This window comes from Onychostoma macrolepis, chromosome 11, assembly GCF_012432095.1.
Source record: "Onychostoma macrolepis isolate SWU-2019 chromosome 11, ASM1243209v1, whole genome shotgun sequence".
Taxonomy (NCBI): Eukaryota; Metazoa; Chordata; class Actinopteri; order Cypriniformes; family Cyprinidae; genus Onychostoma; species Onychostoma macrolepis.
The window spans coordinates 16,106,818-16,124,346 of NC_081165.1; the positions used below are offsets into that span (position 1 = coordinate 16,106,818).

The following is a 17,529-nucleotide window of genomic DNA, read 5'->3' on the forward strand; positions in this document are numbered from 1 at the left end:
AAAATGCATAACATACTAAAGTGTCTTTGGGGTTTCCATGTTTTCTACAATATAAAACTGGAAATTGAGGTTGTATGACATCATTGGCAGGGGACGCAAGGACATGGTCCGTTTCACTAGTTAAAGTTGCTTATTTCTCTGGATTTAAAGATTCTTCGAAACATTTGGAATAATGTAAATGCACAAGTCAGCAAAATATATAACACTGTTCTAGTGGTTTTTGGATATTTTAATAAAAAAATCTTACATATTGTGCCTTTAAGTGTCAATTTTTCGAATAAATAAGCTTTCCATTGATGAATGGTTTGTTAGGATCGGACAATATTTGGCCGAGATGCAACTATTTGAATATCTGGAATCTGAGGGTGCAAAAAAATCTAAATATTGAGAAAATTGCCTTTAAAGCTGTCCAAATGAAGTTCTTAGTAATGCATATTACTAGTCAAAAATTAAGTTTTGATATATTTATGGTAAGAAATTTACTAAATATCTTCATGGAACATGATCTTTACTTAACATCCTAATGATTTTTGGCATAAAAGAAAAATTCATGTTTTTCCACACACATTACAACTGTAATTAAAGTTTGTTTAAAGCAAATATGTTAACTGCAATTTGAAAAACAGTAAAATACCAAGTACAGTACCAAGGAGGAGAATTTTTTTTTTTTAATCACAACAAAAGCAGTAGCCAGATACAATATAAAAACCAATGAGCACAGGGCGCTTAAAGTCAAATTGAAAGTCATTAAGCATAATCAACTCTTATGGTTTTAAAACAAATCTTAAGTCATTCTGCAATACTTTACAGAAGCCTAAACCCTTCAACATTTGAGCATTTACATTTACTCATTTAGCAGATGCTTTTATCCAAAGTGACTTTGAGACAACAAGCAATTCATCATAAAGAGACAAATAAACACAGGAAGTGTTTGTAATACAAAGTTTCAGACATTGTTCAGATTAGTACAAGCTAGACATTTTTAAATTAGCATTAAAAGAAAAAACACAATATCAATCAATTCATTTTTCCACTTTGATATCTGGCACCAATTGGTCATTGTACATATGTGGGGGAAAAAACAAAAAACAAATTTGGGCCACTTTCAAATGTGAATTTAAATGCAAAATACTGATACCTGGCCATTATCTTACATTTCAATACTCATATATGATTGTCATCATATTTTGCAATTGTAATATGACAAGTCAGATTTAGTGTAAAATAATAAGGTTAAAGAAAAGTACAAATAAATAAATAGAAAATAAGGTTAGAGAATACATTTTAATTTCTATTTGTCAATTAGGGTGGGTAGTCAGTAGGGCTGACAACAACAAAAAAATGCTTATAAAGCATTCATTCCAACATTTAATATGAAAAGTTGTATCCATTAATGTTAGTTAATGGACCTAACATTATAGAGGTAACATAGACTAACACTGAACAGCTGTAACTTTCACAAAGATTAATAAATACTGTAACAAAAGTATTGCTCATTGTTAGTTAAAGTTAGTTAATTCATTAAATATAATTAACAAATGGAACCTTATTGTAAAGTGTTACCAAAAAGATCTTTAGCAATATTCAACAACTACGAATCAGCCTAGTGTATAATTGGTGGAGTATTAAAATGGATGGGGGGAAAAATTGGTTATATATCAAAATTTGGGATAATTAACATTTCATTTTAAATGCAGAATATATGATGCAAGGCCCAGTCTGAGCTTTGAAGGGATATAGATTTCTACTCCACTGGGAGTGTGTGAGTCTTTCTTTGGATGGAGTGACATCACTTTTCGGACTGATCCAGAAGGGAGGAATGTGGTAGAGAGCCCCTCTGATCCGCCTCTATAGGGAGTATAAAGGGAGTTTCCAGTGAGCATCAGAGTCACTTTCAACACACTTGCAGAAAACTACCTGGACCTGACCAAAGTAACCCTATATTACAGGCAAATAAGTAGATCGTGTGAGATTCAGCACATGTGGATCACACCGATATGGTCAAATTTTTAAGAGGAGAGTAATGAGCATAATAAGTTCAGCAGTCATTACTAAAATGATTTTTCAATTTCTGCTAAATTGCCAGCCATAATTACATAGCAAGACAAGTTTAATTCTAACCGACATGTTTTATTAAATAGACTGACTCGACTTAAACAAAAGTGAACTTCTTTGATAGGGTGACTGTCAACAGATTGTGAATTCCTTAAATTACTGAGTGCATAGGCTGTTGCCAAACACAAGAACTTAAAATACACAGCAAGTGCAGAACTGACACACTCATGAAACAAATACCTCCAAGTCCAACACTGTCAAAGATAGCATGCTGTGTCGAAAGCTGCTGGATTTAAAAAAAAAAAAAGCCCATTTCCCATGAGTCTCTCAGCTATTCCAGACTTTCTGCATGGTCAAGGTAGCCCTCGGCCGTTCCCTCGAAACGTGACACCCGTCTCACTTGAGAAACAACTGGTACCAGCACTAATTGAAATTTTGCATGCAAAGTGACAATAGCCGGGCCCTGGGCAGCATGGATTAGACCCTGAATGGAGGCGGATTCTTTGTGAACGCCACTGTGGAGGCTGGTGTGCAGACGAGCTCCCTGCATCTGCTCATTCAGCGGACTGAGAAAACACAGGATTGGGAGCAGCCGCTCACTTTACCTTCTATCTAATCCTGTTTCTGAACCTCTATCACCACCTCTCCACCCCACGCTCTGCCTTTTGTTACTTGCCCGAAAAACTGTAATGCTATGTGTCGGCTTACACTGCAGTGGCCCACACTCGGCGTACAGCTAGAAACGGACGGGACACATTTACATTTGAAAGCAGATTATTCAAACTTGGCAGGCATTTCAAAGTGGAAGTGTTGATATGAGGGCTAAAATGGCTATGTTAACAAACAATAGCTTTAATTATCCCTCTCTCTGTTGTTTAGAGTGTTATGGAAATAGATTGTGAACAGCTTAGCTGAAACAAACTTTGCACTAGCACAAAATGCTGAGCAAGAAAAAATATCGGAGAAACAGCAGTATTTGTATAACTTCAGAAATTCTGTATGATCAAATGAAATATTTTGATAGCTTTACAATGATAAACTGACCAATAAATTACAAAAAGCAGAAATTAAAAGAAACTGAAAATATTCATATACACAAGTCATGAAAATAGTATTGTTATCACCAAGGCCCTTATTAAAACCAGCTGTACAAGCTATTTTTACTCTTGAACAAAACAAGGTTGTAGATATTATGCGCAAACTTACTAAAGACAAATGTCTAAACATTTTCATTATGTTGGAGAGCATGTTAATATATAATCAGCATTCAGATATTTGTATACAGTATGGGAACAGACGCAGCTGCATATGGGACGTCTCAAGATGAGAGAGAAGTCACATTGTATCATGACATTATGACAGCAAAATGGAATGCATGCTGGGAATATTGAAATAGCGAGGAATCTTTTGTACGACTGGTGTCCTACTTACAATAGATGCCAACTGTGACGTCGCAAACAAAATGCAGCTCGACCGCGGCCCTATAGATAACCTGCTTAATAACATTTTAAAACCGTCAAGCATTTAATTGTGATACGTAAATCACATAATGCAAATCCAGCGGATATAATAAGAATTCATTTTCTAAATGTATTAGTTTAAAATCCTACTCATAACATTGTGTCATTACACTGAACCGACCGAGACGCAAAGCAGAACAGAAAAAAAGGAAAAAAAGCAAAATCAGACAACTTTGAAATAGAGAAATGACACAAAATACATTTTTTACTAATCACTGAAGAGCCACAGGCACAAGAACTAATACTAAATTACACTGTAACTTCAAAGCTCTACATAATGCAAGCGGGAAAAAAAAAAATTAAAATAAAAAAAAAATAGCCACTGAGGAAAACTTCAACATCCCTTAGACTGGCAGCATCATTTGATGTAAAAACACATTGAAGAGCTGATCCATATTTTATGGTCACCTATTGTGAAAAATCTGTCTAAATTCACAAGTGCAAATCCCAATAATGCTTGAAAAAAAGCACTTTATTATAATACTAAAGGAGTCTCAGACTCAAGAGAAACAGAATCTTATATCTTGAGTGTCACTACGATGGCCATGCAACCTGTTTTAATTATGATATTTCACACAGACAAGTACGCATAAATTAAACACAAGAGAACTTGCAGAAAAACGTGTTTGAGTAACCACATCACAACTGAAATAAAACATCTAAAATTACATGAGAATACACACTTAGCGAGGAGAATAAATACTGTTGTATAAGACTTTAAGATGACGTCAAATCTCACCGACCCATCTCCACTACTGCCTGCCATCACTTTGTTTTTAAGGTCGAGGCAACGTTGACCTCTTTTTCAACTCTCTAATTTTTCATGTGTAAGTGCAACGCTTTAACACCATTGGCTGAAAATCTAGGGTGACAGTCAGAGGAAGAATGTGTATCGACCAATCACTCCTGAGTTTGCGATTAAGCGACCCATAAGCAAAAATTAAAAAATCTTGATTAGAGGGGGGGAAAAAGCATTAAGACATAGTATTATGACTAATATTAAATAAATTTACACACACACACACACACACACACATACTGTATACATACACACATCATCGTTAATTCTGGTGAGTGTGAAATATATATAGTTGCCAAAATCCACTCAATACAAAATATGGAACCTCTTTTCCAGTAGAAAACAATGTAGAAAATCATCATTTATAGTTTTATGTAGAATGAAGAATGAATGAAGAATGAATAGAAAAATAAGGTCATATTCATATGACATTATTTAGAATGTCATATAGAATGAAGTGATAAAAGCAACATTTACATTACAAAAAAAGAAAAAGGTCAAACAACCTTTTAGGACCATAAGTGCTCAGTCAGAAAAAAATAATTTTAATTCTTTTAATTCCTTCATTGGCTTCTTCTATTATTTTTTTTTTTAATTAGAATTACTATGCATATTACTCATTATTAAAAGCCTGCCACATTTCAATTCAAATTATATTTGGCAGTGAAAATATTTCAACATTTTAAGCAAGTCCATGAAAAAAATTATTAACTTCTTTATTCAAGTGACATGATTAGTAAAATTAATATTCAAAACTATCTGAAATTGAAAAGTCAGTACAACATAAATGTAAAAACGTTAATGTTTAATCATGTTTAAGTAGTTATGGTTTATACTACTCCATGATTTATTTTTAAAGAAAAATGTATTAGCAACAGAAAAAAAAGTCCTGCAGTGCTGTTGAATGAGCACTTATTTAATTAAAATACAGATGCAAATGAATTAATTATATTATGATTTATTATTATTATTATTATTTATCTACACTGTTGTTAGCCTTACTGTGTGTTGAGCATGCTAAATATCTGATACAATATTTAATCCAAAAACATAAATAAAATGACCTCGTTTTAAAATCTCCAGCCTAAATGTACAGATTTGTGTATGCCTATACTCATCCATTACATGACAATAAACTCAAGTATCATTAAACTTGAGAACTACAGCCACAAGAGGTTCCAGTAAAACCAGCAATGCCTACTTAAAATTCATTGAGCATAATTCACTGGACACAGACACTTCAAACTGCAGTGGACTGGAAGTGTGGTCAGTAAGTGAGAATAAAGGACTGTATTTGGTTGTTTTGTAATTGTATGCTCACTGAAACCTGTTTCATTGTCCAACATGCTGAGTCCAGCATCACCATTTCAGCTCTGAATACCCGCTGCACAGAAGCTTAAAACAACATGTGAATGTGTTAAAGAAATATTAATAGAGAAAAATAAGATTAGCATACCTATAGAAGGGGTTTGGGATTAATATTTCACCTCAGAAATGACTGTACAAATAAGGGGCGCGAATCTCGTGCATGGCTCGCGCACACACTCGTATCCGCGCGTGGGATAAAAAATAACCGTTTTAATGCTCCTACTGCATACTAAAATATGATAAATATATTATTTCTCCAACTCATAGAGTCATTTATCTGATGCTCGCCAAATAAATGCGTTTATGAACCACCTGTGATGATTTTACTAGGATATAGTTTGCCTGACAGAACAAGCCCTATCAAAGGAATACATTCCTGTCAGGGAAAATGTAACCCTTAAAAAATGTCACATTTTTCCGAGTCTTATTCCACATTCGTTAATTAGCGAAAAACGGTTTCGTATCTTATTTCTTGGATGGCATTCAAAACTAACGTGCCGTAACCGTAAACTCTCAGTTTGTCGGCAAGATGCTGGACTCGCAAAACACGGGTAGAAACGTCTTACCTTCAATAGCCAGGACCGAGGGTAGTGTCCATAAAATCCATAGGATATCCATCATTGGTTTCTTAGGGGAGAAATTATATAAAGTCCAGACATTCAAATAAAATGAGCCCTGAAAGCCATTGATATCAGACGCTGGCGCAGACCGGCGGACTTTCACCTTCCGTTGAATGAATACGATGCCATAAACACACAACTAAAATCCTAAGCGAGTATGGACGAGACCAAATGAGTCAGACGAGGGGGGACGGTGGTTAGGAGCTCCGCGTGAGATCGGCTGGAGGATGAATGTGCATAAGAAACGTCGCTTTACAAATAAGAAAATGCTGTTTTAAATATTATTTCAATGATAAAAATCGACCCGAATCGATTCCCGTCGGATAGACTATAAAAGCGTCACGCCAGCCAACCCGAAAGCGCAATTTTATTCGGTCCCACCTGTCAATCAATGCAGAGCGTAACTATTCAGCCTTATCAGCGGATGCTCGGTAGAAAAATTGTGACAATTGGGAATACAGGGAGGTATGAATTTAAACAGACTCTTAGATGATTTATAAAGATTAATCGAAAATTATATTTGTTGTAATTGTTGTAATGATAACGGAGTAGTCTGTCGCCTTCGTTTTTTCTTTTCACCACATTCTTCATAAAAAAGTAAAAGGTAAGATGGCTTTTAAAATTACTGTGAAACGATGGGAATAATTAAATACCAGAACGCGTATAAGTAAACATATGCGTATTGTATAATTATTTCTAAAGTATTTACGTTATTATGGTGCTTAATAATATATGTAAAAAAATAAATTAAAAAAAATACAAATTAGTAAAAAAAAAAAAAAAATATATATATATATATATAAGCATCTTTCAATGTACAAACAAAATTGCCTGGCATTATGGGCTTTTGAAACGTAGTTTTAAAGAGACACAGATGTGTTATATGTACACACTGAAGCTAAATCAATGAGAGCAGAATGAGATACAATGTGTCTGGCAGCTGTGACCAACTCACTAGGCCTCATTTGCAATTTTAACAATGTGTGTGTCCAACAATATTTAAATGCGTTTGTGTAAGTGCCTAGAACAACTAAAGTGCAGTGTAAAAAGGTCAGTCAGAATAAGCTGATAAAAGTACAACAGGAAAGCAAAATGTCTCTTTTTTTATTCAAATAGCCTATATTTTTTGTTTATAATGTTTTGTAAGTTAGTTTATGGAAGTACAATATAATAAAGCAAACTAATTTGTCCCTTAGATGAAAATAAAAACAAACCGATTTTCAGACATTGTAGCGGCTTTGTGTCTTTGTTCAAACAAGACATCTTGAGCATGAATTTAAATTGTCACCACACTCGGTTTCCTTTCAGCAACCGGGTGATAAAAAAAATAAATAGATCATGAACCTTGAAACCTTGTAATGGATGAATCATGTTTTTATCCAATCACTTATTCCAGTGAACACTGTTTTCACTGGAATAAGCGATTGCATGTTATGTGAATAATAATGGTGTATAAGTTAGACACCTGTTCGTACTTTTCTACTCACTACCTCACTTATAAAATAAACTCATTTGCAATTTAATAATATAAAATTAAGTAGCAGACTTTGTATAGAAAGAAAGAAAGAAAGAAAGAAAGAAAGAAAGACCTGTGCTCTCTGGTATGTAGGGCTTTTTTTATTCTTCCCTACAGCTCAGTTGACTCTTGAAAATCTCTCAAAAGTCTGGACATAGAGTTACCTGATCCCAGCTGGTTGTACTACACATAGCTGTGTGTTGTTACACATCTTCAAATTACTATACAGAATCCCGGCTTTACCAAGTAATTTGTGTGTGTGTGTGTGTGTGTGTGTGTGTGTGTGTGTTCATGTGTGTGTGTGTGCATATATATATATATATATATATATATATATATATATATATATATATATATATATATATATATATATATATACATATATATGTAAGAAAAATTTTAAAAAGAAAGAAAGAAAGAACATTTAAAAAGGGTGGTCACTATACAATGCAGGTTGTATTGATTATACTATTGGCAAGCACTGGTGATTTTGGTTAAATGAAAAAAATGATGAAAAAAAGTGATTAATTTATGAACTGTACTAGAACTGCACTAGAATTGCATTACATTATTACTATTTTCATTTTCTTTAATGAATTTCTTTAATTTATATGTTCTATTTTCCACAAATATTAGTTTTCAGATGAATAATTTAAATAATGTATCTCTGTGGGTTAGAAGACAACAGTAAAATCCATTGCTCACTGGTGTTTCAGTAAATCGATATTTTCCAAAAAAATAAAAAATAAAGCGCACAAATCGTATTTTTGCTTTGCTGTTAAATCAATTTCATGAGTGGATTTACCTTAAAGTGAGAATGTGGCCTGAAAACAAGCTTTGATAAATCACCTCCACTGACTTTTAAAGCAAAGTACGTTAAGAAATGATACTTGCTAAAAATGTGGAAAAAAGAGGACAGAAAAAAATCCCTGAAACAGATTATTAATAGATAAGGTTTTGACCTGTCAGTTGTAGTTTGTAAGAAGCGACAGTTGAATTTATGTGCCATTGTGTGCCAAGCCACAAACTAAATTTTGAAATATTCCTTAAAGCAATGTACAGTACAACTGATTTCCTGTCTTAACAGCTGGTAGTGTAATCCAAATAATGCTAAGCATAATAACCAAAAACTGAGGCACTGGCCCACGGCGAAGGTGAACACAGGCAGAAGGTAAATTCTGGAGAATCCCACGAGCTGATTTTCTACACAGATGGAATGAAATGAGTTGTTATAAGCGACAGTAGCAGGGTATGGGGCACGGACCTCAGATTAATGGCGGCTGAGACCACTTTTACCATTCCCTGCGAAGTCACAGAATTTGACCAAGTAAATCACGGCCGTCTTAGAGGATCACAATATATCAGAACGCAGATATAGACCTATAAGGTGTCTGTCTAAATAACCTGAGACTTGCGGGCAATGGCGGGATTAAGTTATTCTATTCCCTGTTATTGAATTTGGAATCTGCGTTTTGTTAGTCTATGCTCTCATGGAACAAAGCTGTTATTGTAATATAAAGAACTGGCAGTATTTTACTTGAAAATACCAGTCAGTCTGAGGAGAAATATCAAAGGATATAAAACTAGACTAACCATGGGAGACTGGACTTTAATACTTTGACTTATGTCTGCTGGAATATCAAGTAAGAAATGTTTTAAATTATTTTTATCATTTCCCGTATGGAAAAGAATGTGTATTGTGAATTGATACCATTCTCTAATATCACAGCACATCAAAGAGAAAACTACTGTGTGTGTGAACCGTTTCTGGAGGAGTCATTTAGCCTGCTCATTTTTTAAACCCAAACCTTCACATTAAAACGTTAAAATCGCATTATAACATTAAAATCCAAATAATGGATTGATTTTATCTTTAAAAATGAAATGGTCTAATTTATTTATATAGTTGAAGTTGCTTCGGACCGTCTCATGCATAGACATGTTTTTGTGTGGGCTCTGCACATTTTTATGCAAAACCATATATTAAAAAAAAAAAATCTATAAATAAATACCTAATAAAATATATATATATATATATATAAAATAGATTATGACAGCACTGTTCAAATTTAAGTTTTGTTTTGCTTTGCAAAATTAGAAACTTAATCAATGAGTATATCACGTGCATTTCATTGTCAAAAAATGTAAATTGTGAAACATAATACAGAAGCATAATATATAAACAACAATATATAGGTCTAATTAAAATGAATGCAAAGCTTACTGAGGGTTTCAAGCCAAATTAAATCAGAGTTTTGCGTTATTTTGGTGTATATTTTGACTAAATACAGATTTAAAAAATGAATAAATAAAGGTTATGCTCAAAAGTTCAACGCATCACACAAATAAAGGGTATCTGATAAAATGTTATATGTGTAACTGACGCCACTGAAATACTAAAGTAGCAAATTGCTTCAACAGTGCCACCTAGGGGTAGGGAGATACACTTCTGTCTTCATTCTCATTCATGAGTTTCTAGTTTTTATCCGATGTAGTTGTTTTCTTAAAATAATATCTTTAATAAATAATTAAACTTTTGGTAATAATAAATAACATTAGTACTTATTCAAATTGGATTTGAAAAGATAATGCTGAAATTTTATCTCAAGTAGGCTTACTCATGCCTCACAAATCACCTGTAAATCAATTATTTTCATCCATGACATACAGTACATACACAAAATCCCACATTTTAAGCTGAAAAGCAATGTTCTCCTTGTATCCATTCAAAAGCAGAGACATTAAACAACCTTTTAGACTACGTTCAAGCCAACCTTATCTGTATTTAGTTAGTGGCATGGCTGTCTGCAGAACTTAATGAAGGTAGGCTTTAAAGTGCTCTGCTATCAGTTAATTATGTGTGCTTGATCTCTGACCTTTGTGTCAGATCCTGGCTGCTCTATAATCTGAGAAGACTCTTCAGATGTGGATTAAACCTCGAGGGACACTGCCTCACAGGTCAGAGAGAAAAGATAAGGCTTTTATACCGGCACTTCACATTCAAGGTTTAAAATTAAACTTGGGCTTGAAGCGTATTCCACTTGGGGTTTCTTTTGCGGTTACATATTTTTTTCCTATTTTAAGGTGATAAATGAGCCTTCCGGCGATAAGGGTTGAATATAATGTGCGAATTTGAAAGTTAATGAATTCTATTCTTTAGAGTGAGCGCAATAATCAAACCCATTGATATACAATGCCAGCTCTCTGTACTTCCCCTGTGGTCAGGTTTAGTTACTGCTTATCCTATTCACTTAAGTCATCCTATTAGTGTTTCAGTGACTCGCTGCCAAAATGTGAATTTAACCTCAATTAGGCTGTGCAGATTTAATCATGAGGCCAAAAGTCCTGTCCCTTTTTAATTAACTTATGGAGGATTATTACCATGCAAAGTGCAACTTATGTGATCGGAGTTCCTATAAAAGACGAAGGAAAAAATGCAGTAAAGCTATTTGTGTGAGATCAGAGCTAAATTGGAGGAGAGTCATTCTTATAAAGTAGTTTTAGCCATTTCTCATACCGCATTACCTCACTTATGGGTCGTTTTGTCGCAAGAATGCTTTGTTGAAGCGCTCAGTCAGTGTGTCACTGTGTAGCATTGCATCTTTATCCGTTTATGAGGGAGAAAGGCCTGTGTTAAACAGTCTCGGAGACCCAAACCTCACAAATCAGCCACTGCAATTCAGGACATGGGTTTTATCACCAAAATAAATCCACGTCTGTTACGGAAAAACATGGCCTCTGCAAAAATGACTCAAATGACGGTCACAGAAAGGCAAAAGGCATGTTTCAACGTTTGTCGTCAATCATAGACCTTATTCTAATTGATACAACTCTCTTCATATAAAGTGATGATTGCTCCAGCAGCCATGCCGAAGTACTTTGGAGGGGTGGTTGGGGTGACTTTAGAGCCAGACCTCCTGTAATGTTCCTCAGGTGGACGTAAAGAAGAGTGGCTTTCATTAGCGACATGAAATACAAGCTCCCTGTCCACAGCTTTGTTCACTTTCCAAATGCAGATTTGCCAGAATTCCCTCGCAAAGCTCCTGTGCGTCCTGTCAGATTTCTTGTAGCTGAAAAATATAATCCCAAGAAGGGGATTTTCTCGCGTGCACCTGTGTGCGGATGTCAAATGCCATATGTAACTCTAGACAAAACATGTGCGTTTGTTTCTGTGAAAAGCCAAAGCATATGTTGATTTTGTGGAGGATGCTTCAAGCTCCCTATATTTTCATTCAAAACAGATTGTTTTGTTAAAAGCCGAGAAAGATTGGAAAAATTACATCGATAATTCCCATTAACCCTCATTCACTCACGATCCGATAAAAAGATTCAAGTTATAATATTGGTCTTTAAAAGCATCAAAAGGTTAAACAATTTAGAATCGTAGGTTAAATTGTAGTCTAAGTGGCCTTGTTGAAAATACAAGAATGTTTTTTCTGTCTGAGATGTTATGGAAAAAGTGGGCACATCTAATCTAATTTGGATACCGGTGAAGAACAAATTGCAGAAAATTTAGATTTATATTTTCTTTTAAATAAAGTGGGGTAAATAAAATAAAGAAAAAAGTATAAAGCAATAAATAAATAAAGGATGGATTATTAATACTATTACCAGAAAGAAAAAAAGGATTATTATTATTAATATGGTTATTAAACAGCTGCATTGTTTTTACTTCTGGGTCTTTATCAAGCTAGATAGCTAAATAAAGTTTTATAAAAGCAAGATAAAGAAAAAATGATGGATTATTATTACTATTATTGTAATGTTATTAAACAACAGCAATGTTTTTACTTTTGGGTCTCTATCAAGTTAAATAATACATACAAATATGGTGAATACAATTTTTCAACACTGAACTTAAAAGGCTGAGATTTCTGCTATACATTTTTACATTTTTCCCCCTATATTATCCTGTCTACACACCTAAAACACCAGATGGAACTGGTAAACAGGATTCAGGGGTTAATAGGATTTGCCACTGTGATGGTGGACGTTTTAAGTGCATTGGGATGCAGTATCCCACCATACCCAACAGCATTTACCATTCCTGGCATAATCTCCAAGACTCTGTCTACTCCGCAAAGTGCAAATCCTCTGTCCACGGCAAGTACGGCAGCTCAGTGAACTAAAAGATTAAACTCCCCATGTGTCAGTCAAACCATTCACTTCCAGTACATTTCTATAAACATATCATGACCGACACTAACGGACCATGATGTGGAACCCTTAACATCTGCCTATAGACATTGTTTCAAGAAAATGTGTTTAATCCTTAACGATTACATTTAGAAGACGCACATTTTGGCCAATCAGTAACTGTCTCGATTGGCAGTCTCGTTAGTATAATTCGCTAATGCAATGAGCTCACCACTTTCAAACAGATTCCTACTGTAAGTTACTTTTTGCAAAGTCGGTAACTATTCATTCTGTGTTGTTCTTCTTCAGGAGATTATTACCGTGCTACATCTGGAAGATATTTTCCCGATTTACCACCAGGCCTGTGGAACACTCATTTTTAATCACTGTTTCGTGGTCTGAGGGCGGCTGGGAGCACCCATTTCTTACTGGGCTCCTCAGTACCACATTGACTGTAAAGAAATACAGCGCTGTGCTAGGGAGCTCGCAGCGGATGTTTTATTAATGGATGGGGATGACAGTGTTATGGCCAAGGCAGAGATCTGTCCCTTTAAAACCCCAGCAATTGCTTTTTCAGAATAATTTCAAGGTGTTTAGATGGTGCCGAGACATGAATTACTCTCCAGATTTTCTCCTGTTCGGGATGAAATCACCCTTCACCCCAGCTGGCATGCTTATTTATAATAGTTAATTTTTTATTTTACAACTTTAAAAAAAATTAATTGTTAATTTAAGAAAAAAATCATCTGAGTTCTTATTTTTAATTTCATTTGTATTTAAATAATGGAAAACATACGTGATTCTTCTGGGTAAAGAAACAATTTTAAATGAACAGAAATTTAACTAAACTGATATTATCACAGATTGAATTCATAACATGATTTATAAAAAATTTTGTAAATAAGTCATTTTTGGGGTAAATGAGTGTAGATGAGTGACTTTAATTTGTGTTTTTATAATAATCGATAATAATGATCCTTTTGTATAAAGAAGCAATTACTAATGAACATAAATTACTATACCGTATGTTATCATTGTTTTAAATTGATAACATGATTATTATTTTTTTTTAAATTTACAATATATTTGTGTAAATGAGTAACTTTGAGGAATAAAAATTACATGTCATTTCCAAAAAGAATACTCACTGCATTACTCATTTTCTGTACTGAACTATAAAACTACAGTTTTAAAATAATAACAACAATTTTAGGTAACACTTTACTTGTGTAATGCAAGTTGATTTAATGCATTTATTATGCCTTTTAATGCATCTTATAATGCATCTTACAATCTCATGAATAATTGTAACCATAGTGAATACCTTATAACACTTATTAATTCATTGTTACACTATGAATTTTAAATTTGGTTATAATTATTTATAACAAGATATAATGTATTACAATGCACATTAAGAACAATTATAATGCATTATAACCCTTTATCATGCATTGTAAATAAAGGCTTTAAGTAAAGTGTAACCCCTTTTTTTTTCTTTTTTTGTAATGCATAAAATTACACATAGATTTTTTTTCTCTCTCATATTTTTACCAGTCCTTTAATGTGCTGATGTTTTGCCAGTATTGTGAATGTGCCAATAAAGTACTTTGAAATTTTAATTATATTAAAAACAAACATTATGCCTGTACTGTGTTTTTTTCTTTGTTCTGTAAAAACAAAAACAAAAAAAAATTGTGCTGTCAATCGATTAAAAAATTGAATCGCGTTAATCACAGTCGTGGACTGTGATTAATCATGATTAATCGCAAATTTAAAATATTACGATTTACCTGTAAATGTGTTGAAATAAAGAAATGCATGACAAACTAGTTTAAGGAAACAGAACCTTTCACACATCCGCCAGGTATGAGACATAATCCTTATTATTCTTTTATCATTATTCTCGTTTTTTATTCAGCCATTATCAGCCTTTAAACTGGAAATAAAACGTTTACCAAGCCACATCGCTTCAATCCCAGTATACATTTACCCAACTATTATCAAAAGTCTTTCTAAATAAATACAACAAAACATTTCTTGCGACCTTACGTGAAGTATTATGACAAAATGCATTATGAAGAAGAATTGGACCTGTTCTGCAGCTGCATTAGAGCTAATATTAGCATCATGCTACATAAGACAATTTATGAGATTAATAGTACACTTTTACTCAGAACTCACTTCAAACCACCATCGAGTGTTTGCAATAACTTCCTTTTGCGATCACATGTGGAATTTGGTCTTTTACTGTTGTTAAAATATGCTATTTATAGCCTTTTATGAATGAATGAATGAATGAATGAGGCATTTATATAGCGCTTTAATGTGTATTGCAATACACCCAATGCGCTTTACAGTCATGTGGGGGTCTCTTCTCAACCACCACCATATATCGCTGCACAAATTAGCATTTCAGATGTGCACATTAAACTAAAAAAAATCACATACAGACCATATCCTATCGTAATCGTGTGTTTATTATCTTATATAATCTATAGTGGCTGTTGTCATGTTTATTTCTGCTGCTCTGCTGAAACTCACGTTGTTTGCGATGTTATAACCGCCTCTCCGCTCTTAAGTTGCCAGGGATACATTCCAAGTATAATACACATTAGTAAAAGGATCTTTTTAATTTTTATTTGTCTATATACACTTTGGGCGGCCGCGGTACATTAAAAAAGTAGCCCAAAACGGCTCTGTAATTTTTCCCGCGACTGTATTTTCAAAATAGCCCACTTGTGCCGCTATCGTTACCCTGGCAACACTGTGCTGTACCCACATCACACAATGATAGATAGGGCGAATTCCAAACAGAAGTGAGCATCTCTATGCCCTACTCCCTTCGAAGGGCAGAGCCCTTGAAGTGTGTTCTTTGAAGGGTGTGTAGGGCATTACTGTCTCATATAAGCGTTTGGAACTCCCTTGGTGAAGGGAATGACGGACAAAATGTTACCTTGACAACGCTGCGCGTGCGTGCAGCATTCAGCGCTTCAACAATTGTTGCAAATAAATATTTCTTATTATTATTATTTTATTCAAATATTGTCTAACTGTGTCTTATTTACTATTAAACTTTTTTCAAACTAAACTTGCTTAAACTTGCTAACAATACAGTCTTAAGTCATATTTTTATCACTGACGAAAATATTTTGTATTACATAAAAATAAAGAAAAAAATTATTCTACTTACGTTTGTATGTAAAGTCAAAATAAACCCCAACTTTGCTTTAAAATACATCGCAAGATCTCCTAAGTGAAGATCACATGATCACAAACGGAAATCACTTCCGTGAAGTGACCATCGCATGTTCCCTTCACTAACGGACTTCTGGAAGGGCCCTTCGTGAAGGGAATCAGTTGCTCACTTTCGTTTGGAACTTCCCTACAAATGGCGTCCCCTTCCCGAAGTGCCCTTCAAGGGCGCAAAAAAGCCGTTTGGAATTCGCCCATAACCTTCCGCGCTGCGATGACGGGAAGAAGTTGGGGTCAAACCTTATCAAGCGATTAATTTGCGTTAAAAAAATATTATGAAAAAATTGATTAACCGCATGCGTTAACGCGTTAACGTTGACACCCCTAAAAAAAATGAAATGAAGATTTTTACCCTAATACAATTATTGGATCAGCATCCTTTACAGATTGAAAAATTAGCAAGTCAGGCTAAGAGCTTCTCAGAAACAGAACTTAATTAATAGCCAGTTACCTATAGCAATTTTTTTTTTCTTGAATATATACAGGACATAAACGTTAGAAATATGGTTTTGTGTATGTGTGTGTGTATATATAAGCAACTGTATGTGTATTACTTTGTCCCAGAGTTGGGAAATAGAGCAGAAGAATATAAGAGTGACATACAAGAATCTGGATCATTCTGCCTCAAGATGAGCGGGGGCAGCGAAATAGCAGACTGAAGGATCCAGGGGTCGTTCCCATGACAACCTTTGCCCAGGGAGTTTGCTGACCCCTTCAGTCTGCCAATACAAGCAGAGTACAGATTGTAGGTCACATATGGCACAGACGATCCAATCAGGACTAATCTGGCTTGACTCAGGGTCATAAATTACACTGCAAAGCTGGCTTCTACCCAGGCTTATCTCGCTGGACAGGTCAGGGCAACATTAATGTGAGTTTACGACAACAATACACACAAAGGAATCTAGTACTGTAGTAAACACTTGTTAGCATGATGCTTTTCTGTTGCCTGTTTATGATGAAAATATTATTTGGATGAGAACAGTACAGAAACTAAATCATTAGAAGCCCCCCCCCCCCCAAAAAAACACAGATTTTCCAAGGGAGAAAAAATATATATATTCAAAAACAATAAATCAATGGCATTCATTTTTCCACTAACATCAGATGAATGACCAAAGCTAAATGCTGTGGTGACAAAAAAAAAATCTGAACATAAGGCTCAATCAATCAATCAATCAATCAGATTTTCCCTGCATCCCAACTGTGGAACCACAAAGGGAGCCGTTAATCTTTCTTTTGTGTATGTGTGTAAATGTG

General features: G+C 34.4%; 2 protein-coding genes across 8 annotated transcripts in view; one reads left to right on the forward strand and one right to left on the reverse strand.

Moving 5' to 3' along the window:
* Nucleotides 1-6,464, reverse strand: part of ephb2b (eph receptor B2b) — a 150,726-nt gene extending 144,262 nt beyond the window's left edge. For all 7 annotated transcript variants that reach the window (XR_009273378.1, XR_009273376.1, XR_009273381.1 and 4 more), the window contains exon 1: nt 6,309-6,464. Coding sequence is in view for 1 of the 7 variants with exons in the window: in XM_058791336.1 (XP_058647319.1) it covers nt 6,309-6,363 (55 nt within the window). In the remaining 6 variants the exon portion in view is untranslated. The remainder of the gene's footprint in view (nt 1-6,308) is intronic.
* lactbl1b (lactamase, beta-like 1b) overlaps nt 1-17,529 on the forward strand; it is an 89,345-nt gene that overhangs the window by 32,131 nt on the left and 39,685 nt on the right. The gene's annotated exons all lie outside the window — the stretch shown is intronic.